The 23,084-nt window shown below is 31.3% G+C and overlaps 7 protein-coding genes across 26 annotated transcripts in view; 4 read left to right on the top strand and 3 right to left on the bottom strand.

The window, feature by feature from the left end:
* Window positions 1-106: 106 nt before the first annotated feature.
* On the top strand, window positions 107-2,185 carry LOC122571648 (translocon-associated protein subunit alpha). Its single transcript, XM_043735682.1, has 5 exons — window positions 107-339; window positions 641-808; window positions 887-1,146; window positions 1,219-1,486; window positions 1,557-2,185. The coding sequence occupies exons 1-5, from the start codon at window positions 276-278 to the stop codon at window positions 1,622-1,624; spliced, it is 828 nt and encodes a 275-aa protein (XP_043591617.1). The 5' UTR covers window positions 107-275; the 3' UTR covers window positions 1,625-2,185.
* A 256-nt stretch (window positions 2,186-2,441) lies between these two features.
* On the top strand, window positions 2,442-3,575 carry LOC122571649 (derlin-1). The gene is made up of 2 exons (XM_043735683.1): window positions 2,442-2,991; window positions 3,085-3,575. The coding sequence occupies exons 1-2, from the start codon at window positions 2,553-2,555 to the stop codon at window positions 3,396-3,398; spliced, it is 753 nt and encodes a 250-aa protein (XP_043591618.1). The 5' UTR covers window positions 2,442-2,552; the 3' UTR covers window positions 3,399-3,575.
* A 480-nt stretch (window positions 3,576-4,055) lies between these two features.
* LOC122571650 (60S ribosomal protein L12) lies at window positions 4,056-5,301 on the bottom strand. The gene is made up of 4 exons (XM_043735684.1): window positions 5,141-5,301; window positions 4,989-5,062; window positions 4,414-4,804; window positions 4,056-4,097 (listed from the first exon to the last, which is right to left on the bottom strand). Exons 1-3 carry the CDS (start codon window positions 5,175-5,177, stop codon window positions 4,418-4,420), a joined length of 498 nt encoding a protein of 165 aa, XP_043591619.1. The 5' UTR covers window positions 5,178-5,301; the 3' UTR covers window positions 4,056-4,097; window positions 4,414-4,417.
* A 430-nt stretch (window positions 5,302-5,731) lies between these two features.
* Window positions 5,732-7,360, bottom strand: LOC122571657 (2-iminobutanoate/2-iminopropanoate deaminase). Its single transcript, XM_043735705.1, has 5 exons — window positions 7,204-7,360; window positions 6,866-7,026; window positions 6,628-6,696; window positions 6,490-6,545; window positions 5,732-6,409 (listed from the first exon to the last, which is right to left on the bottom strand). The coding sequence occupies exons 1-5, from the start codon at window positions 7,272-7,274 to the stop codon at window positions 6,353-6,355; spliced, it is 414 nt and encodes a 137-aa protein (XP_043591640.1). The 5' UTR covers window positions 7,275-7,360; the 3' UTR covers window positions 5,732-6,352.
* A 1,430-nt stretch (window positions 7,361-8,790) lies between these two features.
* Window positions 8,791-12,717, bottom strand: LOC122571654 (serine/arginine repetitive matrix protein 1-like). Of its 4 annotated transcripts, none has more exons than XM_043735702.1 (5): window positions 12,581-12,717; window positions 11,209-11,267; window positions 9,794-10,554; window positions 9,509-9,660; window positions 8,791-9,392 (listed from the first exon to the last, which is right to left on the bottom strand). In XM_043735702.1, the coding sequence occupies exons 3-5, from the start codon at window positions 10,550-10,552 to the stop codon at window positions 8,987-8,989; spliced, it is 1,317 nt and encodes a 438-aa protein (XP_043591637.1). In that variant the 5' UTR covers window positions 10,553-10,554; window positions 11,209-11,267; window positions 12,581-12,717; the 3' UTR covers window positions 8,791-8,986. The 4 variants fall into 4 exon arrangements, with proteins under 4 accessions (XP_043591637.1, XP_043591636.1, XP_043591635.1 ...); XM_043735701.1 differs by lacking the exon at window positions 12,581-12,717 and adding an exon at window positions 12,322-12,456; XM_043735700.1 differs by lacking the exon at window positions 12,581-12,717 and adding an exon at window positions 11,562-11,700.
* Window positions 12,718-13,049: 332 nt separating this feature from the next.
* On the top strand, window positions 13,050-15,022 carry LOC122571656 (probable tRNA N6-adenosine threonylcarbamoyltransferase). Its single transcript, XM_043735704.1, has 4 exons — window positions 13,050-13,181; window positions 13,779-14,220; window positions 14,305-14,483; window positions 14,560-15,022. The coding sequence occupies exons 1-4, from the start codon at window positions 13,067-13,069 to the stop codon at window positions 14,829-14,831; spliced, it is 1,008 nt and encodes a 335-aa protein (XP_043591639.1). The 5' UTR covers window positions 13,050-13,066; the 3' UTR covers window positions 14,832-15,022.
* Window positions 15,023-15,371: 349 nt separating this feature from the next.
* Window positions 15,372-23,084, top strand: part of LOC122571651 (potassium voltage-gated channel protein Shab) — a 70,332-nt gene continuing 62,619 nt past the window's right edge. For 9 of the 17 annotated variants that reach the window (XR_006318134.1, XR_006318132.1, XR_006318137.1 and 6 more), the window contains exons 1-2: window positions 15,372-15,512; window positions 15,747-15,949. The gene's annotated coding sequence lies outside the window, so the exon portion shown is untranslated. Of the gene's footprint in view, window positions 15,513-15,746; window positions 15,950-18,087; window positions 18,230-18,279; window positions 18,597-18,683; window positions 18,785-23,084 lie in introns of those variants that run through there. The other 8 variants (XM_043735686.1, XM_043735689.1, XM_043735690.1 and 5 more) reach the window with 3 other exon arrangements.

Here is a 23,084-nt window from a genome sequence, read left to right on the forward strand (position 1 = left end):
CTTTAAATTCACAAATCTGCAGCCTAGTAATTCAATTTAGTATATTGGCAACACGAAACCTTTCATTTGTGATGTCCTTTATTTAATGCCAACGTTACGTTAATGTTCCACGTTGTACGATTGCGTTACTGTGCTTCCACGTCGCAGGCAGAGATGGTAGCAGGTTGTGTTATTTCGAAGCACCGTAGTCGAGTGTTGATTTGAAGTGAGTGTTCGAGAAGTGGAATAAATCGGTTTTCATAACAGGAAAGTTAGTTTTAAAACAACGCAACGAAATGGAGAAATTTAGCATTTTTTTATTACTCTTCATTTCTGCAATTACTTTCACAACGAATAAAGGTAATGGATAATAAAAATCGTTAACTAATATTTGTTTCATACGTTATGATTTATATTTTTATTACACATATGTAATATATATTGATATAAAAAAATTACTTTCCTTTCTTTTCCAGTTTTTTTATAATTTATATTGGAAATATAATTAATGTAACCATTCAAATGTCATTTAGTAAATTTGAACTAACATCTTAGATAATAAATTAAAATGATATTGACCGAATTAGTTTTTTTATTTTACATATGTTTGTAACCATTTATGTATAAGTAATCCTGTTTATATTTTAAATTTTTATTACAGTTTATGCTCAAGAAGATGAAAATATAGATGATATTGTGGATATTGAAGGAGAAGATAATTCTGTGATAACAGATGAAGAACCAGAAGATGAAACAACCACTGCTTCATCTGATGCTGATACAACTATATTATTTACTAAACCAATTTATAATGGATTATCAACATTGGGTATATAAAATATGTCTTTTGGAATCTTATTAATATTTTTAATATTAATATTAATTAGTAATTTATTTACTTTTCTAGAATTACCAGCTGGAAATTTAGTTGAATTTCTTGTTGGTTTCACCAATAAAGGCGAATCTGATTTTATTCTTGAATCTTTGGATGCCTCTTTCCGTTATGCAATGGACTTCAACTTTTATATACAAAATTTTTCAACTGTTGTATATAACAAAATTGTAAAACCAAAACATGAAGCAACATTAGCATATTCATTTATTCCATCTGAAAATCTTGCTGGAAGACCTTTTGGTTTTAATATTAATCTAAATTATAAAGATTCTGTATGTAATACATTTAATGTTCCATTTTAAAAGTATTGATGCAAAAATTGACATATGTCCATAATTTTGCAGAATGGTATTGGCTTTAGTGAAGCTGTATATAATGAAACAGTGCAAATAATAGAATTAGATGATGGTCTTGATGGAGAAACAATTTTCTTATATGTATTTCTGGCAGCATGTGTGATATTGACACTCGTAGGAGGACAGCAACTTCTTTCATCTCTTGGTCGTAAATCTCGATCTTCTAATACTCGTAGAACTCCTGTTGAAATGGGTACATCGAACCCTAATAATGTAGACTATGATTGGTTGCCAAAAGAAACATTAAATAGAATTAGTAAGTATCTCATATTTTATTTATTTTAAATAAAATGTAAACGCATTTTACATAACAATCTTTCTTACAGATAAATCTCCTAAAACGCCCAGACAGAGTCCTAGGCAACGAAAAATTAAGAGAACAGCTGATGATTAGTTGTGTTAATATATGTGTGTATGTCTGTCGTGTGTAAATAGGAAGTATGGTTTTCTATTCTGTAACAATTCCTTAGTAACAAATTTTCACATTTATCAATCCATACTGTATTAAAATCTCTCTCTCTCTCTCTCTCTCAACATCATTATTGTACATTTAAAATATCAGAAACAAATGTTTTACATTATACTTTATAATGGAACATTTCTAAATAAATTTTATAATTTATTCTTGATGTTATATAATGCTGTGGAAACGAAAGGGACAACAGATATTAAAATATAAAACTTTCATATAAATAGTATTACAAAATTTTCATACAGTACTACTATGAAATGAACCATATGAATACACATATATTTTATAATCACTGTCAATTTTGTTATTGATCACCATTTTTGAAGTGCTGTTGTATCAATAAAAACAATTTTATATAATTTATTTTTGTATTTGTAATATAGAAATTTATAACAACAATGTAACTACTGGAGAAACTTTAATATGTATTTATATGTTATGTATTATTTATAAATTCACAATTATATTAGAAATTTAATATAAGTAAAGAACGTTTATTTTTTGTTTTAGAATTTTGTAAGAAATTATACTATAGTATGAAAAGATGAAAAATTCTACAAAATCTTCTTCATACTATTTTTTTCTTTTTTGTAATTGAAATGGAATTAAAATTTTGTGTCTTCTTTTACATTTTTTGTCCTTAAATATTGAAAGAATAAGTATAGAAAGTTAGTCAGGATAATTCTTACTAGCACCATATCTGTTATTATATGTCCTAACCTAGTCTACGTTGTGTCGTTGTTTAGTCACTAAATAATCACACGTCATACATTGTCATACTGAGTTGTACGTACGTGTCGAATTTGGTGTTATACGTATTAATTATTATATTAACGTAAAAATTACAAAAATGTCAGATGTAAGGAATTGGATTAATTCTTTACCAATTTTTACAAGATATTGGCTATTATGTACAATAGTTTGCACATTAGTTGGAAGATTCGGGTTAATAAATCCGACTTCACTAATACTTATAAACGATCGCTTTATAAACAATTTTGAAATTTGGAGAGCAGCCACCAGTGTGTTTTTCTACCCTTTAAATCGGGCTACGGGATTTCATTTTTTGATTAACTGTTATTTCTTATATAATTATTCGTTGAGGTTAGAACGTGGAGAATACGATGGACGACCAGCAGATTATTGTTTCTTACTCTTATTCAACTGGATATGCTGCGTTACCATAGGAGTTATTGGTGAATTACATATTCTTATGGATCCTATGGTACTCAGCATATTATACGTTTGGTGTCAATTGAATAAAGATACTATTGTTAATTTCTGGTTTGGTATGTATTTTTCTTTTTATAAGCATAAGGCTATAAATTTGTCAGTCATTCTATCGTAACTTACTTTAATTGTATGTTTCTATAAATTAACAGGTACACAATTTAAAGCAGTATACTTGCCATGGGTATTGTTTGCATTTAATCTCATTATCTCTGGAGGTGGCATGATGGAACTTTTTGGTATTCTAGTGGGGCATCTTTATGTGTTTTTAAAATTCAAATATCCTCAAGAACTCGGTGGACCTGAATTATTAAATACTCCAAAAATTCTTGAATCTTATTTTCCATCTCAAAGAGGTAATATCAGATGGTTTGGAGCTGCCCCTGTGCAAAGACCACAAACACAACAAGCTAGAAATACATTTGGTGGTCATAATTGGGGACGAGGATATGTTTTAGGAGACTGAATTGTTAAACCTATCATAGGGAAATGTCTTTTGATATTAAAATCTTTTCCATTGTTCTCCACTGTTTTAATTTAATTAGTTTCATTGAGACATGTGTAAAGAATGTACAAGTAATTTTGGTTTCCAATGTCTTACAAAATTTTTCAACAATAAATGCACTTAATATGGCAACTCAAAGTACAGAATATATTTCAAGAGTGATGAAATAATAATGTATTATTCGTTTTAAAAACTGTAGATATTTGCAATCTTATATCTGAATTTCATAAATTATAAATATTTTTTTTATACGTAATGTAACAAAATAATTATATTAATACTTGAAAAATTTTTAATTGATCATGATTCTCAGAAATATATAGCTACATTAACTAGTAAATACATTGAATATATAAAGTGATTTAATGAATTAAATTTCCTTGTAGTTCAGTGTACTTTAAATATTGGCAATAAAAATGGTAAAAAATTAACTTATAAAAAGAAATATAGTTAAACCTAAAGTAAAGATAGATTTTTATTAAAAGAAAATAAATAGTAACATGATGTAACAAGATGTGTGGTATATATGCATTGTGTACAAGGTATATGATATATTAAAACCTTTTTAATTTATTTATTTCATTAAAAGGGGGGAACATACATAAAAAATACAACACCTTCATATTAAAAATGTTTTATTTTTTACTCCTTATGATAAATCTGAAACAATGGAAATGTAAAATTTTTGTAATTAAAATACTACATATGTATGGTATATTAAATGCTGATTTTTAATTGAGGTTTTCTCCTCAGTAGCAATATCCCTGATAGTCTGTAACAACATTATANAACTGTTACAGCTATCAGGTGGATGGGATGCTAACCCCTACCAAGAGCTCGAAGCAAATATTCTACATAACAATATAAATATCATTTATTTATTTAATTATCAATCATTTTAGTTGTATAATAAACTCTAATATTTAATAAAATGAGACATTGTGCTGAAAATATTGGCAAGGAGCTCTAAACTTACCATATTATTCATCTGGGACTTGGAGCTTTCCACCATTAATTTCTTCTATAAGTTCTCGTGGTGGTCTACCTTCAACTGTACATCCAACTGATTGGCATGTGCCTAGTATTTCTTTAACAGTACCACTAAGGTACTTTGCCATAGACCTTGGTCTCATTGATCGAGCAATGGAAACAATATCATCAAACGATAAATTTCCATTATGTTTAATATTTTTCTGCCTTTTTCGGTCCCTAGGTGGCTCTTTTAAAGCCTTGATAATTAATGAAGCAGCAGATGGAACCACTGAAATTGTGGCTTGTCGATTCTGGATTGTTAACTGGACGGTAATTTTTAAACCCTTCCAATCACTTGTAGCTTTGGCGATATCATCGCCAACTTTTTTGGGAGACTACAAATATAAACCAATATTTAAGCACTATATAAATGTTTTTTGTTCATTAATAGAATGTAAAATAGAATCAAATAATGAAAGGGGAAGATTAATATTTACAATTATGAAATAGAATACTTTCTCAAAAAGTTAGAAGAAATATTATTCATAAATAATTAAAATTTATAAAATAGAATCTTACTAAACCGAGTGGACCAATTTTTGGAGCCAAAGATGAAGTTGCTCCTACTTCACCTCCAACGCATCTTAGATAGACTATTGAAACAAATATGCACATGTGAGGAAATTTTACAATCTTGTAGTACATATTAAAATGAAATATTAAAAATATACCTATCTTGATTTCATTGGGATCAAATTTAGGTGGCATTGTATGTGAAACGGTTAATAAGAAACGCAAAATGAGACACAATCCAATAAAAAAAAAGGAACGACACCCACACGTGGTAAATCTCGCTCGAAAAGAGTGAAAGAGGTTATGATATAAAGGTATGTAGAACCGCTGTAACACGAACTATATGACTCAACGTAGATTTGCATTCAACTCGTCTAGTTGTGACATAATAACACGCCATAATCATAAAACAATGCGGATGCGCCTTTACAATTTATTAAAACATTCCTAAAACATTTTAATACGTTAGAAACATCGAGCTGCTTTGCGTACTATAAACCGTAGTAGAAATTGGATATCACCTCTTGCAGTTTTATGAAATGGTTGTTCGTATTCACGTACACTTCATGAATTTTCAAGCTCGATTTTTTCACAAACGAAGTTTCCAATGCAATTTTGTTACATTTGATCTTCGTGTTATTTTGAGCTATAGAATCTGTCTAACCACATTTGTATCATGAATGACGTACCACTCTCTATGTAATACAATGCTATCCATATCTGCCGCTATNATTTGGTTGTTGTTCATGTTCACAATTATATACCTTTCTGTTTATTTATTACAATGAAATGTTAAACACAAACATTTTAAATATAATATTCTTACAATATTCACGATTTTGCTTTCATTTTGCGAGATAAAAATTACATTCATCGTCACATTTTTGTCATAGCATTATAAATTATTATGAAGATACATAAATGTTTTCGTTCTTTTTTATAATGTAATATAATTTATTTACAACATATATAAATTCTTCTTTTATTACACCTGATATATATTAAAAAAGTATTATTTTTTGTAATGAAATACTATTAAAAGTGTGTTTTTTATAAATTTAATTTTCATGTTAATGTCATATGAAATATTTGATGACTTTGATCAGGTTACTATTAACATTCATTAATATAGATATTTAATATAATTTATGAAAGATATTTCCCATTATTTGTTTTTAAAAAATAAACTTATATTTAAATATACATATGGTAAAAGAACCAAATTGTTATTAATATAATATAATATGATTGTTATCAATAACATAAAAGCATCATACATAAAAATAGTAAATTCGAAATAATATTTAAATGCTTAAATGCAAACATTTTCCATTAATATATAAAATTTAAATTAATTTTGCTTATAATATTCAAATTGTTTCTACCTCACCAACAACAGCAATAGCTTCAATTTCAAATTTTGCTCCCTACAATAACATTTTATGTTTAATGTTAGCAGTTAGATTTTGTATTATATGTAGATATTTATATATCTATTACTTCTTACCATTGGTAACTTTCCAACTTGGAATGTAGATCTAGCTGGATAGTTCTCCTTAAAAACTAAATGAAAAAAAAAGGTGCGTGGATATATACACAAATATAACATACACTTATATAAATAAAACTATAAATTGAATCTTACATTCTTTGTAGACTTCATTTACATCGCTAAACTCATTAATATCTTGTAAGAAAATTGTTGTTTTAACGACTGTAAATAAATATAAAGAGTAAATATTATTAATGTTTAATAAAATTAATTATTAATATTATTAATCACTGTTGATAATGTTTATCATATCATATGTCTTGATCGTTTTAGAATTGAAAAATGTAAATTAACAAATTAGAAAATAAAAAAAATTTTAAATAAATGAGACCTTTATCATAATTAGATCCAGCTTCCTTTAGGACATGCCCCATATTTATAAGAGCTTGACGAGCTTCTACAGCAGCACCTCCGGCAACAAGTTTTCCGGTTTTAACATCAACACCAAGAGATCCAGACAAATATAAAGTATGATCTACAAGTACTGCTTGGCTATTAAACAAAATTAGTTATATTGTAGTAATTAGATAATTTCATATATTGTAATTACATATATATTTTATTGCAGGAAGATTCTATTTTTGATCTAAATAAATGATAAATATTATGTATATAATGTAAAACTTGAAAAATTCTAAATAATTGGAAACATATGTTATTATAGCTTACTTATATGGTCCAATAGGTTTTGGACCTAATGAAGATGATATTATTTTTCTTATAATCTTCTGAGATGCCATCGTTATGTTCTCTTTTCCAGTTTAAAACAGATTCATTACTCGATCTCAATTTAACTGTTCTATCGTATATATATATATATATATATATATATATATATATATATATATGACTTCTTATTTACGGATATTTGATTTTTGATAAACTTTTAACCTCTTATTAAGGGAGATACCGTATCTTGTGTTCAATAACACATTTCTTTCTTAAGATATAATTTTCAGAAGAAAATTATTATAATATATTTTTTAATATAACTACTGTAATTAATTTTTATAAATACACACAAAACAGAAAAAATAATACACATATTTCTAAATATATTTTCATATTTGTTTTGTACATAAAATCATAGCCTGCATACTTAAAAGAAAAAGTTACACCTTTACGTAAAATTACAATAAATTGTACAGAAATTTCAAATTTAATTTTTGTAACTTGGTAAAGAGTGTATTTCACTAAATTTATTATCATCTACGTTATAATTTTATGTAGTAATCTTAATCTATAGGATAAATATCATAGAATTGGGATTATTAAGAAAATTTCACAATTAAAAATAGAAAGTACTGAAAATAAATTTATATGACTTTATAATGTACCTCTTATCCTAGATATAACTTTATTATAAGTTTAAATTTTTAATAAGAAAGTAATAAATAAATAATTTAATGAGCTTAAATATGATCTTGCGAATTGTATGTCAAATAATTTATCAGTTAAATACAGAGCTGTCCTGGTTTTTCTAGTCAAACTTTAATATATGAAATACAAAAAGAACATTTTACAAGACAAAAATAAGTGCTTATATTTCATTTTAAAATATTTATCATTTCTGTCAATAGGTAACTGACAGTCATTCGTTGTTCTACACAGTTCATTTTGATTTTGATTCATTTCAATAAATCAATCAACTGTTCATATGAATTCACTATTTGTATTAACATCTACTTTATATATTTTTTAATGTGAAATTATATGCTGCATATTTATTATAACTTTTAATAAGTCTTCAAACGAGCTATATTTATGTAAATTTTTTACTTATACTCATTCAACATATTGACAAAGTTTAATTGAAAAAACCTAGAACACTCCACATATTCCGAAATATTAAAAAAAAAATATTTTTAGAAAATGATGGATAAAGTATTTATTTTATGATTGTAGGCTTTTTTTTAATACAAAAACTAATTTCACTTTTTTAGTAACTTCTCATGTCATTACAAAGTTATTTACGAAACAGTTAAATAAAAAAAACTAGAATTTTATTAAATAGAAAATGATTTTATAAGACCCCTATTTATCATAAATATAAAGTGATAAAACAAAATTAAAAAAATATAAACAAAAATAAATTTTTCTTGGCATTATTATTAATTCGATACACACGTTTATCCTTATTTCTAAATATCTTGATAAATATAAAGTATTACATATAAAGTAATCAAATGAAAAGCGAAAATCTTGTAAATCAATTTTTACTTGATAAATCGATGAAAATGAGGTTTTTACAGCACAGTCATTTTATTATAATATATTTATATTTATATATACGTCTTAACAGTGTATGTTTTCTATATGAATGCATGTATGCCTGTATAGAGCGTTTACACACTTTTTGCACTCCTTTTCTAAGGACAACAAATATTACAGTATACATTATTAATGATAATGTCTATGAATCAAGAATGATTTGTAATGGGCTTACGCAATTTCAATGAGCTGTATTATTACGTCGCCCGCGTCTCTTTCGAGTTCCACCAGAAGGACGATTTGAAGAGGTCCACTGTTCATAAAAACGTTCTGCTTCTAACCATTCTTGATATTTGTACCACCATTCTTCCCACTTTATGTAGTCATCTAAGGTAAGATCTCGTAGATATCCTCTTGCTTTATAATAATCATATCTAACACGAACATCATCCCAACATTCTAGACCTCTTGGACCTTGTGCTAAAAGTGATTCAGGATAATGTCCTGGTGGTGGAGAATCGTATCCTAGTCTTGCAATTCTCTCTTCACCCTCTATTACAACTTTCATCGCGTTTTCTCCATCTTTTGTGATGCGCATATTTTCCATGTCCCTACGATCGACACTCCATTGTGCCATCTTACCAAATCTAAGAAAAAGGAACAGTTTTGTGTTATTATAAGATCTTTATCTTTTTCAAATATATGTATTGTGTTACGAAACTGATGTTTTAAATTTTATAACATATTAATAATTAAATCATACCGCTCTGATAATGTCATTTTAGGTGGACCCACATGTGATGTTGTGGAAGAACTATCACTGTCTTCACTAGGTGAGGACTCAGGAGGTGGTCTAATCATTTGAGTTGTTCCATGACTTGAATGAGTTTTTTCTACCTTTACAGGTTTACGCATCTGTACAAGTTTCATAGTTATATATTGAAATATAAGAGAGATGTATAAATAAACGAAAGATTAAAAATGTAGACAGAAGCATATTAATTTAAAATCAGAACTCATAATTAGTTATGAACAAAGTATGTTTTACCAATGGAATGGGATCTGGAACTCTTGGATCTTCTGGGATTCTAGTGTGATGTTTTTCTTTGCGCCGGACCTTGGTTTCTTTTTCTTTAATTGTCTTATAGTCCTTTTGATGACGCGGTGGAGGCTGTGGTGTGGGCGGGGGTGTACGTGGACGTGGTAAAGGAGGTGATCTTGGTCTAGTACGAGTTGGTATTACTCGTGAACTTGATGGTACTATTTCTTTTGGATGTGCTCGAGCTCGAACTGGTGTGAGTGATCTTGAACGTGAAGGAGAGGGTTGACCGATACGTCGCTTTTCCTTTGGTGAACAGACACTGCATGATCGATCAGAACAAGTACTTCCTGTGCTTGGACTGCGTGTAGGTCGTCCTCTGGTATGTGATCTATCGCGAGGTGACCGTGGGCTTCTCGTTCGAGGACTACGTGGTCTTGGTATATGGGGACTTCGAGGTCTGGGACTTCTTGGACTTCGAGGATGTCCTCTACTAGGTTCTCCGCTTGCTGTGCCACCGACATATAATTCCTTATATCCACTGTGTCTCCATCTATTTGGATCGCGTTCCTCTACTTCCAAAAGCTTTTTATTCCAATAACTTGACTGAGATTCACGAGCTTTCCGCATTACGCTATCTAATTCTCTCCGTTTTCCTGAATTTTCGCCATGTGGTCTGGGTTGTGATACATTGGTATCCATCCGTAACTTACTAGAACTGCTACCACTACCGCTACCTCCTCTTCGCCTATCATAGTCTCGTGACATTCCTAAAACGAAATGTATTATATTTAACACTTGTAATTACTCCAGATGTAAACAACTATCATTTTTGACAACAACTTATCATTACTTTAAGTACAGTTATTTATACAGGGTGATTCATAAATTCATATCAATATTTCAAGGGTAATTCCTATATACTTTAGTTTGAAAGTTATAACTGATTACAGAAAATGTTTAAAGTGTCTGTCTCATGCCTCAACACATGTTATTGCATGCCTTAATGTTGTCTGTATATACAGCTGAAGTATATTTGGTTTTTTGTAAAGTTTACAAATAATTTTTACCTTTCTGTTTCTAGAAAACATTAATGAACTAGGGAAAATAAAATATTGACTGTCTGAAATTCTATCTGATTCATACGGATTAATATTGTTTGTAAACTTTAGGTAATATCAAAGCATGTCTTAGCTATGTATGCAGTAATGCTAAAGCATATACTAACGTGTATTAAGACATGAGGCTAACACATTGAATATTTTTTTAATCAACCATAATTTTAAAACTAAGGATATAGGACATATGTTCATATGACGTTTTTTATTTATTGTAATGTGTAGATCCATCTCTTGAAGTACTGGCATGCATTTATGAACCCTTTGCATATTTCATGAATTTTCTATCCTTAAATAAACACATACCTGATAGAAATGTTAGAATAAAAGATACAGGAGGAGCGAAAAGCTGGTGATCCAAACTCCTGCGAGAGCAGTCAACACGTTAATTTTCAATACATGATAGAATGCCCATAAAGATGATAATACGTTGGACTAATTCGCCATGAGATCGCTAGAAGAACCAGTATCATTCGTCCTTTGGGTCGACTGGCCTATGTAAAAAATTCTACATGTCACAAATGGGTATCATCTGGAGTGGTGAAGCAGTGGAAAAGTTAGTATATATTCCTGATCAAAAGCGTATATTTTCTCTGAGAATAAAAATTTCGCGAAAAATCCATATGTGGTACTGGACATCACCCGTCGCGAGACCTTACCATCGCCACTCTCTGCATGTCCAGAATTGTAGTACGCTTCGATCCACGATCCATAAATGTTGGTCGCGTGGACTTTTCAATGAGTCGAACCAAATTCAGAGATCGCCCTCGAAAGGCGTCGCGCGCGCGTGTCAAGTCGATCGTGTCCAGGTATTTTCGTGTTTTATTAACCGGACCGAACCGCGAATAGGGTATGAAGTTTATCTCGGGCATTACCCGGGTAATGCCATACCGGACGGCACTCACGTAGCCGATTACGATACACGATAAGATTACTCGCGTCAATCGTTAACCCGATGGTACACACAGGTGAGAAAATACAATGAACGCCGCGGGTAGGGCTTTTTCGCCCGTTTCTTGACATCGTGAAGGATGTCATCCGCGGAACGTGTCACCTTCTCGGTACGCATCGGAGGATATCTTGTCGCGTCCGATTCGTAGCCACACCGAAACGCGGTAGCACGGAATTTGTGGCTCGAGTAACGGGTACGTCAAGGTCACGTAAAGGCCCGACTGCGCGATTTCGCGACCGGCGAAACTGTATTTTTCGCGACACCATTTCAGATATTACCCGGGTAACACCTTACTGGTGTCGTAACGGAGAACTCAAGAAGATACCTCAAGTATTGGCTTGAGGAGATAAAAAGAAAAGAAAAAGAGTGTCCGAAACCGGTATATACGCGTATAGCCTCCTTCGCTCCTTTCTTTCGTTAAAAGCGAAGGTCGGCTCTTCTCGCTTTTTCCATTTGCTGGTACACACCTTTGCACTATGTATATATATACATATATATATATTTGTTTTAACGTAGCTTCACAAAACTCTTACTCGACAGTATTAAAATAGATCTCTAACTTTTTTTGGTAGCGTTGTCTGCTATTTCGTATCGAAGCGTCAGTGGCATTCATTCGTTCGCACCCGATGGTCACTTTGAAAATCAATTGCCCACCCAGTGAGCGCTACCCGAGGAATTTCACGACATTCACCGGGCTCAAGAACCATTCGAGATAACGACACTCACTTTTCTCACCGCGGCAAATTGCAAACTTGCATTTTCTGGCACGAGAATCGGTGAATCACTTCCGCGTGACGTTTTACGAATGAAGATTGTTTAAAGGAGATTTTCCTTCTAGAGACGCACCAAATGCAAGAAGATGCATTCCAAACGAGATAAGTAACAGATGTCGCTGCAGGAATACGGTTAATCGTAAATTCCTCTCGTTACTTATAAATGATTTTTTACTTTTACATTTATGTATATTCATTCTTTTGGAAGTTTGTGTCGAATAAATATTATATATTTTTTATTTTTACCAGAATATATTTTATTACTTTCAACATGCAACAGATATAAATAAATAAACGTCGAGAAAAGTCAAATGAATATGATTCTACTGCGCATGTTGTCTATGCTTTCTATTGGATAATTAATTTACCCATGTGCCAATGGTTTTATACGCCGTAAATTTGTATAATATCTTTTCGAATTAAACCTATAAATATAAAAATGACAATTGCAATTGGATTTGAAGGTAGTGCAAATAAGTTAGGCATCGGAATTATTCGAGATCAAGATGTTTTATCAAATGTACGGCATACGTATATTACACCACCGGGCGAAGGTAAACTTAACCTTTCATGTGATTACTTTTGATATACAACGGCTCACGAAAGTATTCCAACATTTATCACAAAAAGTTTTTATGAATATATTATATGTATTATACGAAATTTTTTGAAATTTTGTTAACACTGTAATGATACACGACTATCGCGATTATAATAGCAAGATTAGAAATTTATCCATAAATGTACATAGAAGTCACAAGATATTTATTACAAACATACACTTAAGACGTAATATATAACACAAATAGTAGTCTTAAACATACAATTAATGCTAAAGATGTTGTGATTAATATATAAAATAATTGATTGCTCAAATACCTTGACCATTTTTATAAACGGTATGCTTCTAATAAATATCTTGTGACTTTTGTATACACTTTTAGATCCGTCTTAAATACCAAGTATGATAATGTTAGTGTTAATAAAATTCCAAAATGTTTTGTATAATATAATATAAGAAAGTTTCTAAGTGTGTTTAAATACTTGCATAATACATTATACATAATTCAACAATATACAAAAGTAACATTTATTATTTGTTATTATTTAAAATGTTATACATAAAACGTTTTAAAGTTTGTTTTGAAAAGGATTCCTACCTCGTGAAACTGCACAACATCATAGAGACCATATTCTCAATGTTTTACAAAAGGCATTGGATGAAGCTAAAATAACATTAAAAGATGTGGATGTAGTATGTTATACAAAAGGGCCAGGAATGGGTGCACCATTAACAGTTGCTGCATTAGTAGCTAGAACTGTTGCTCAGATATATGATAAACCAATGGTTGCAGTAAATCATTGTATTGGTCATATAGAAATGGGGCGATTGATCACAGGAAGTATAAATCCAACTGTTTTATATGTTTCTGGTGGAAATACACAGATTATTGCATACTCTCGACAGAGATATCGTATTTTTGGTGAAACAATAGATATTGCTGTTGGAAACTGTTTAGATCGTTTCGCAAGATTATTAAAGCTCTCAAATGATCCTAGTCCTGGTTATAATATAGAACAGTTAGCAAAGAAGTAAGTTGTTTTATTAAAGTATGGTTTATTTGTTTATGTATATTAATTTCATTTATTACACATAATATAATATTATATACATAGAGGGACAAAATTAGCTCCATTACCTTATGTAGTAAAAGGGATGGATGTGTCTTTCTCAGGAATTTTAAGTTACATTGAAGAACATCTTCCCAGTTGGCTTGACTCGAAAGAATTTACTCCAGAAGATTTATGTTTTTCTTTACAAGAAACAGTATTTGCTATGCTTATTGAAATTACTGGTATTGTTATTGCTTGTGATACAAGTACAAAATTGTATAAAATGGAACAGAGATGATATATTTAATAATATTATAGAGAGAGCAATGGCCCATGTAAAATCATTAGAAGTATTAATCGTTGGTGGTGTAGGATGTAATGAAAGGTTGCAAGAGATGATGAAAGTGATGTGTGAGGAAAGAAATGCAGTACTTCATGCGACAGATGAACGCTTTTGTATAGACAATGGTGTAATGATCGCTGTGGCTGGATTACTTCAATACAAAAGCCAAGGGCATACTCCATGGATAGAAACGACTTGTGTACAACGATATAGAACAGATGATGTATATGTTTCCTGGAGAGAATAACCTAATTTTATATACACTTTCTTTCTTTGACTTTGTTTAGCTATTGTCTGAAATATTTACTATTACTGTTGTTATAAAATAGGAACAAAAGAAATATATTGTATACAGTAATAATTCAACATTTTTATTACCATTTTGTATCATACATATGTCAATAAACGTTAAAATAAATTTTATGATATAGACGTAGACCTAGAACGTAGATGAGTCTGGTTACCTTTTATTATTAGATATACTTAATTTTGAAATTGCACTGTCTACTGCTTCTTTATCATAGAACTTCTATTAATATTATTGTACATCCGCGTTATTTTAATCAGCTATCTAATTCAATAAATCGATCAACTTTATTAACAAAATTTGTTATTTATCGATTCAAATGTACCGCGTAATTGTTCTCAGCTTGATAAATTTCTTGCGCGCGCATATACCTGCGCATGCACAAACATTATACAGGTTCAAAATTGATATCGAGCTATCGTTGTGAAAAGAGAAAAGCGAGCGTCATAGGTGGAGGTCAAATTTTCATGACACGCGCGATAGACAGGGTAGCGTACGATATTCGTCGACGCAGGCGCGCATCTGGCTGTAGTCCAAACAATATCTCCGTCGGTAGTAGTAGCAGTTATAATATTAGTAGAATTCGTATCGTCATCATTACCGGATACACGATCCAACGCTGTTAGTAGTTATGAACGTTAAATTTCATTTTGCTTAATCTCCATTTCTATGAAAGTTATTTTGTCAATTTTCTTTCGATATTTTTTATCATTTAATAGAAAGATCCTACAATAAAGTTTTTATTCTAGAATCGTTTTTTATGAATATGAAACGGAATAGAAACGCGAAATTTCTTTTTTTTTCTCATTGTATTTGAGCGCGGCTATGTCACATTAACCATTTCCTAATCGATAGACACGCGCGAACATCGATTGCAGCGCTTAGTGTGGAACAAGTGGCAGTACGATACCGTCGTCACTACTCGTCACTGCTCGTCACTGTTCGTCACTACTCGTCACGGTGCATTATTCGTCGTGCTACTCACGGCAAGATGTGTTACTATACCACGGTGCGCAATGTGTCTTTCCGGACGAATGGTGCCCGTGTTTAAAACAGAGGTGAGTCGCAAAAATTAGTGTACTTCTGGTTTCGTTTCTACTACCACTCCACGTCTATTTCCGTATAGGAGCTACTTCGTTATAGAATCGTACCGGTACACGTCAAATACTGTCCCCGAAATACAGACCCAGATAACTTGAATTTCTCAGCTGCTCGTCCTTGAATCTCACGAAAATCATTTGCTTCCACACTGTTTTATTATTGCTCCATTGATCTCGATTGTGTCGTGTCATATCATCACGGATACACAATATATATCGTTACTATCCGTGCAATTTGACAGTGATTTCGAATCAGATTTTTGTGTCATTAAATCCAGTTGAAAAATTGTCACATAGAACTCGCTAGCAGAATCACGTAGAATCAAAGTCTGGATGCGAAAAATATTATATGTAGCATGGAAGCAAGCCATTGTTACAAAAACCAGAAAAGAAACAGAAGACAGAAACCAGTAAGAAATATCTTGTCGCAGAACGTATAGAAAACAAAAGAAGTATCGACTGTAATATACATTCTTTATATTATATGCTGCAAACAATTCCATTTCAATGATCACAAAAAAATGATATAAAACAAGCATGACAGATAGTTATAGTCATATTTTTGCAACAATTTTGCATATCATATCCAGCATACAATTTGGTTATATTTTATACCAGATTTATATAATTTTTGATTTTCACATTGATACGAATACTACAATTATGACAGTTGACAACACGGTACGTAGCAAGTAATTACTTTTCTTTGACCTATATAATGGAATAAAGAAACCGTGCGACATTTTCAATGTGTTTGCAATGTATCGATAGGTATAGGTTGTAAATAGTCTTTCTTTACTACTGTCCGGTAACGCTTGCCATTCATCTTCACTACTGTTATCCGCGATAACCTGAACACACGATACTTTATCAAGATTTTTTGAAATTACTCGCGACTACATTTCGTGTGTAAGTTTGCCTTTGTGTGTCTTTTTTTTATTGCGCTATGAATTTGAATCGCTGGCGACGTTATTAAAAGCAAAGAATTCGAAATTGGCGTATCTTACGACACTTCGCGAATATTTTTGCTAGCCATACAACATCATATTGACGCGTAGCCAAGATCCAGGCCGTGCATCCAAACAATACGCGGACATGTATTTAAATAATACGGCCCCGAATTATGTATTCGGTTGCTGGCTGTGATCAACGTCTTACATAAATATTTTTCGAAGGAAAATCAGGGTTATTTACAACAGAAATAAGAGGGGAGTGGGGGAAATGAAAGAAGAAATGAACGTGCACGTCGACGTTACATCGATGGCTTGCTGCACGAGTACTTTATGTCCATTTTTCGTGAAACTTGAATTTTTACATGTAACAAATAATTCTTGATTGTTTCTCTGTGTTGTATAAAAATCACATTTAGATCTATTTCATAGATTTATTAAAAATAATATTTTTGTTTAATATATTTAATGTATATAGGGATATTTTCAAGAACCATGATCCATCTGTATCAATCTGCAACTAATTTTATAACAGCATTGATTAAGATAAGTACAATGCAAAAAGTATCTATTTAAATATAAAGTATCATTGGGTTTTCAAAACTGTTTCTCTCGTAAACGTTAAAAGAGGACATAGAATATTTCTGCAGTATGCTACGGATACGTATGTGTATAGGAGTCAAATAACGGCGAGAAATAATAATTTAATCGATAAGAGGAACATTGAGCATAACGAGCTCTCGAAGTAAACCAGGGATGTAAGAGGGAGACTGGGTCTGGAATTATGCCACGAATAAATGCCGTGACGTGACATTTAAAGTTGTTCTTTGTAGAGCATCACATGGATAAGGAATCGATTCGTTCGATTCCATACGGAAATCCAATCTTCTGCCAATTTTTTTAAAGTTCCACGACGATGCGGAATACATAGTTTCGTTGCGATAATAAACAACTGCGAAGAGCAAACTTTTGAAACGCTTCGTACGCTTCGAACAGAAGAGAAGTTATCCTGAAAATCGCTACATAACCTGTGACGCCGTAACCGTATTAAATTAGACGTTCTACGTATATCGATACTTAATTTGCATTAGAACAGAACGTCCTAGTCTAGGAGATTTAAAGACGTTCAGACAATCGTTCAGAGATCGGAGTATTTCGTTTCGCGCAGTTGTTTCCGCCCACATGGATCGATCTGCGTAAAGTAGATACTGGAGTGTACTCCGAAAAAGCTTTTAGAGTATAGCCAACAAACAATCGCCATGGAATTGTAACAGCATGTTGTTTACCTGTGCGTTTAGTTTTTCCAAAGATCGTATTATACGCTTCTGTTCATACAGTGATCCATAAAAGTATCTAAACACTTGTCGCAGAAATTTTTTACGATCATTTTACCTGTGCTATAGAAAACTTTTTGGTATTTTTCATTGACGCTATACCGAGATACGACTATTGTGATTATGTCGGCAAAATCTGAAACCAACTTGAGGATGTTACATACGAGGATCACAGGATAAAACATTATAAATTCTTGTTGGGATTTTTGATTTTAATTGTCGCTACGACGAAAGAAGAATATTTTAGTAGAAGATAATTAAGAATGGAAAGAATCTGTTAGGTTCAAAGATACGGTTGATGAGGTTTTCGAAAAGTCAGAGGTAATAACTGTTAAGGCAAACAATATTTTGATATTTTATTTCAATATCTCCATTATTTTAATATTATGGCAAACGATACTTTTAAAGGGTGCGAAACAGATGTTTAGCCGCAGAATCAAATAACAGTGACATGTCATGTTAACAATGTACTAAATTTTAAAAGTGCCTCCCTGCAAAGTTTGGAAAATGTGAGTAATAATCATGTGCTTTCTTTGTATTCCTTCTATAAAGAACATAATTGATGTTTTTTTCATTGCCCTGTTCGAAAATTATTTGGCTTATTAAAAACTGATAAAATCTTCGAATGAGATCTTGTTATTGAGATAATAAAAAGGATCACAAAATATTAATTAGTATTTTAAATTAAACTAATGCTTTTGAACAAAATACTAATAATTCTTGAATTATATACTTTTAAAGAAGTAACAACAGATTTGAATTAAAAAGTGTCGAGTCTTTTCATATTATTTATATTTATAAAAATAAAATATTTTTATTTCTTTATTCTGATTTCTTAAAATCTTAGACTATGTACTTTAGAATTTTGCGACTGTCCTTCTTTTTTTCTATCTCATTATTTTGATACTTCAAAACCAACTGAACATTTTGTATGCATCTCAACTTTAAAGCAATGTAATCATTAGTACATCTGAATAATGTGGATCTTAAAGAAACAAAACCATCAGCGTCAGGTTGATCTTAATTCTAGATCGTTAACATTGGGTTACCAACGATTTATCATTAGACTGCGGATGTTTACGCAAATTTATATTTTTATAAATACAATTAAAGAAATAGAACTTAAGCAAGAATTTGTTTCATCCATTAAATCATGTATCAAGTATTGTACTTTGAGTATGTTATACATTTTTACGTATCTGGCGCGTTTTGTAGATTCTTGCACCTTTAAATTTCCCATAAATGCACGAACATCCGCGGTCTAGCAATTACTTCTGATACCAAAATTTTACATGCGATCATTTTGAATATTCACTATTTATCGTTCTATTATTCTGATACTAGGTATTGATTGATGTATAATGTCTTTCTACGTAAATATCATTCACGAAACTATTCGAACACCCCTTAGAAACTTTTCATGCGTATATACTTTTATACAAACATTTGTATGCTTTCTACACATATACTGTAGAAAATATTTTGAGATCGCGTTAGTACTGTAACAAAATATGACTGTCATGATTATATTGTTAAAGTTTCAGATGGATCTGAAAATGTATGTACAAGTTGCAATATATTTATTGGAAACATACATTTCGCAAACATCACCAAGATATTCGAACAGTCAATTGTTCACTATATTAATAGGCCAGAATATGTAATGAGACCATCTTTAGCATTAATTGTATGTTTAAAATTATTCACATTGTATGCTAATTTTTCACAACGTATATGTTTGCAATAAATGTCGTGTAACTTCTATATAGATTTTTGGATTGCTTCCAAATTTTACTATTATAATCGCAATAGTCGCGTCTCATTATAGTGCTAACTGAAAGGTCAACAAGTTCCGTATAGCGCACATAATACATTCATAAAAATGTTCTATGCTAAATGTTCAAGTACTTTCGTGAGTCATTGTATATTTTTAAAAACTTAAGATGCGAACGTATATCAAGTCTAATTCGTGTGCAATGTGTTAAAACTAAGCTAGATTTCAAATTCGTAATTATTTAAAATTATTACTGTACTTTCGACCAGTCGCGGGGAGACGCGATCGCGAGGAAGCGCGTCAACGGGAGTCGTAAATTCCCGTTACGATTATAAGAATCGACGAACAGATCGATCCCCTTACTTCTTTTGGGATAATAGGGATGATCGATGTGGTATAACACTGCGATTAACAGGTTGTAAATGTTACATTTCCAACAACTTATTACACTGAAGATTTACGCCGTTACGTGTGATATAAATGTCATAGACGATTATTTGGCGGATGAAGATCCGATAGAGATACGCTAAATGTTCTGTCGTAGTAGAGCAAGGCCCTTACAGTTGAATGTAGTAATGCAGTAGAAGAAGTAGAACTCTCCTGGTGTAGAAGAAGTAGAAGTTGACTCTCCTAGTATAGAAGAAGTAGAAGTTGAGTTGACCCTCCTGATGTCGTAGACGAAGTATAGAGATGAAGTGACTGCTCTGTCGCGATGAGAACAAGTGAAGTTTGTTCTTGTGTGATTACGGAAGAAAGCTCGGAGTGGGTGTGCCTTTTGAACTAAGAACGTGGATTCGTTGTTCACAACTTTCGTTAGAAAAGTAAGGGTAACGATCCGCGATGCCCATTGCTTATAGCCAACGTTATTAAATGAAGCTTCCTACCGACGTGGCACGGAGGTGACTTTGTTCATGGGAAAAATCGGCTTTTTCGTTAGACAAATATCTCTGTAATTTCTAAGAACGTGCAATAAACCTAAGGACTGTTCTAAGGACCAGCTATAAACTGAAAATACTTCTAGGACAAACAGATTAACTTAAAAAACATATGTTAAAAGAATTAAGTTAAGAAGTTAAAGTTTATGGTGGGTCCTTAGGTTTATGGAGGGTTGGAATGACGGTATGTGGACTGTAGGCTGCCAGGCAATGAAGGACGTCCCGTGGACCATCTCACGCGACGTAATAATTACTTCTTTGTAATTTGATATTGGTTTACTACTCAGGATACACGTAACTGGCTAAGCTATACTCCTGAAACGATAGAACGTAGAAAAGAATTTCATTAGGTAGAATCAGACTGTTCCGAACGATGTATGGCTTTAATGTATATAGAATTTTGAACAATTCATTACTTACTCTATTACGTACTCTATAATACGTACGCCCAACGCATTAATTTTCTATTTGGAAATAACATGATTCCGTGATGCGATACGTGTAAAAAATGTGGCAAATTTTCTGCTGCTAAATCATATTTTAATATTATAAGTATATATTGTTAAGAGTACAACATATATATAATATTAAGAGCATAACAAACTCTTTTTTGAAAAAGATAATTTCCACAGATTTAATCAGACATCACGACTGTTAAAATTCTTAAAATAAACTAATCGTTTCCAGAAGATTATGAAACTAAACTTATGATTTGAACTGAGTTGTAAATATTATGGCAATTGACGCAATTATAAACGATTAATCAAAAAGAAAAAGGAAGCATCGAATATAATTCACTCGAAACGATATTTCACGATCATATTCATCTAAAGTATGAAAAGAAAACATTAAAAAAATCATAGGTGTATGGTTAAAATAATTGCTAATGATCGTGACGAGATCTCGTGAGATAGGTGGAAATTTCCTAGCTTCTAGCGTTATGCGTATTTGTGACGATGTTGGATCATCGTACAAGTAGGAACCAATTTGCTTGCTTTCTTTTCCTCTTTTTCACTCTTGTCTTGCTTTTCTTCTTTGCTACTTGTTCCTTTGCTTATAGGAGTATAGTGGAGTCATTTATTTCCCGACAGAGAGTTATACAGATGTGTTTACTTTGCGTACGTTTACTTCGCATCTACCAATGGACTTAAGGTGCACAGAAGAGAAAATTCGAGTAGGTGATTTCTGGTAGGATTGTAAATTAGTCACGAACGAGATCTGTATTTCTGTTACAATAATTTCCGTTCATACGACGAACACTGCCAAGGTAATTAATATATTTAGCGTTCAATGAAATAATAAGATGTGCCTATAACAATTAACAGATTTTTAATGAATTTCGAGTAAAATTCTTATTTGCGTTGCAAACATTTTTGTTTATGCGATGATTGCAATCGATGTAACCTACGCGTTACAATATTCAATAGAACAGAACAATTATGATAATTAAATACGTAATGATTCAATGAATCTAGGGTAAAATTCTTATTGATTTGTAATTGTAAATTTTTTCTCATCCGTAAGATAATTAATTGCTATAAAAATAATTTGTATTCTAGAGTATTTAATTGAAAGTGTCTGTTTCGTTTACTTTGGAACAGTATCATTTTCACTATTTTCTACGAAAAATATGTTTCCGCTATGTAAGATATTATTGTTTTAGAAATATAATTCAAGGTTAAATGCGATGTGATCGTACTATTTCGTGACTGAACCAGCTTCATAGAACGTACATATAATGCCATTTCTTATCATAGATCCAATATGATTTTTTTTAATACTACCATTTTATCTTAGATACGCAAACTTCTGAAGTTTTATTGTAGAGTTAAATGTCCGTGTTTTTTCGTTTCTTTAACTTTATTTTAGAGAAATTTTATTGGAATTTTTTATAATCAGCATAAGAAAGTGCCAACCAGTCTCGAACATAGTCTATGATAAAAATAAAAAAGAAAATAAATTAAAGTAAGCAATCAATTCATTTAATCTATTATTGTCATTTTAAAAATAAATATTCTATATAAAGTTGGAATAAATCATTTTCGTGTAATTAACGCATTCAAACAAAAGAATAAACATGTAACGTAGAACATTAAATAC

Source organism: Bombus pyrosoma, linkage group LG10, assembly GCF_014825855.1.
Source record: "Bombus pyrosoma isolate SC7728 linkage group LG10, ASM1482585v1, whole genome shotgun sequence".
Lineage (NCBI taxonomy): Eukaryota > Metazoa > Arthropoda > Insecta > Hymenoptera > Apidae > Bombus > Bombus pyrosoma.

Coding starts and splice junctions, on each gene's coding strand:
- LOC122571648 (XM_043735682.1), top strand. CDS start 276: ATGGAGAAATTTAGCATTTTTTTATTACTCTTCATTTCTGCAATTACT. Junction 340..640: donor TACTTTCACAACGAATAAAG/GTAATGGATAAT, acceptor TTTTTATTACAG/TTTATGCTCAAGAAGATGAA. Junction 809..886: donor TAATGGATTATCAACATTGG/GTATATAAAATA, acceptor TTACTTTTCTAG/AATTACCAGCTGGAAATTTA.
- LOC122571649 (XM_043735683.1), top strand. CDS start 2,553: ATGTCAGATGTAAGGAATTGGATTAATTCTTTACCAATTTTTACAAGA. Junction 2,992..3,084: donor TATTGTTAATTTCTGGTTTG/GTATGTATTTTT, acceptor ATAAATTAACAG/GTACACAATTTAAAGCAGTA.
- LOC122571650 (XM_043735684.1), bottom strand. CDS start 5,177: ATGCCACCTAAATTTGATCCCAATGAAATCAAGATAG. Junction 5,063..5,140: donor TCCCAATGAAATCAAGATAG/GTATATTTTTAA, acceptor TTGTTTCAATAG/TCTATCTAAGATGCGTTGGA. Junction 4,805..4,988: donor AAATTGGTCCACTCGGTTTA/GTAAGATTCTAT, acceptor TTATATTTGTAG/TCTCCCAAAAAAGTTGGCGA.
- LOC122571657 (XM_043735705.1), bottom strand. CDS start 7,274: ATGGCATCTCAGAAGATTATAAGAAAAATAATATCATCTTCATTAGGT. Junction 7,027..7,203: donor AAACCTATTGGACCATATAA/GTAAGCTATAAT, acceptor TTTGTTTAATAG/CCAAGCAGTACTTGTAGATC. Junction 6,546..6,627: donor AAATGAAGTCTACAAAGAAT/GTAAGATTCAAT, acceptor TTTTTCATTTAG/TTTTTAAGGAGAACTATCCA.
- LOC122571654 (XM_043735702.1), bottom strand. CDS start 10,552: ATGTCACGAGACTATGATAGGCGAAGAGGAGGTAGCGGTAGTGGTAGC. Junction 9,661..9,793: donor TTCCAGATCCCATTCCATTG/GTAAAACATACT, acceptor AAACTTGTACAG/ATGCGTAAACCTGTAAAGGT. Junction 9,393..9,508: donor AAAATGACATTATCAGAGCG/GTATGATTTAAT, acceptor CCTTTTTCTTAG/ATTTGGTAAGATGGCACAAT.
- LOC122571656 (XM_043735704.1), top strand. CDS start 13,067: ATGACAATTGCAATTGGATTTGAAGGTAGTGCAAATAAGTTAGGCATC. Junction 13,182..13,778: donor TATTACACCACCGGGCGAAG/GTAAACTTAACC, acceptor TGTTTTGAAAAG/GATTCCTACCTCGTGAAACT. Junction 14,484..14,559: donor TATGCTTATTGAAATTACTG/GTATTGTTATTG, acceptor ATAATATTATAG/AGAGAGCAATGGCCCATGTA.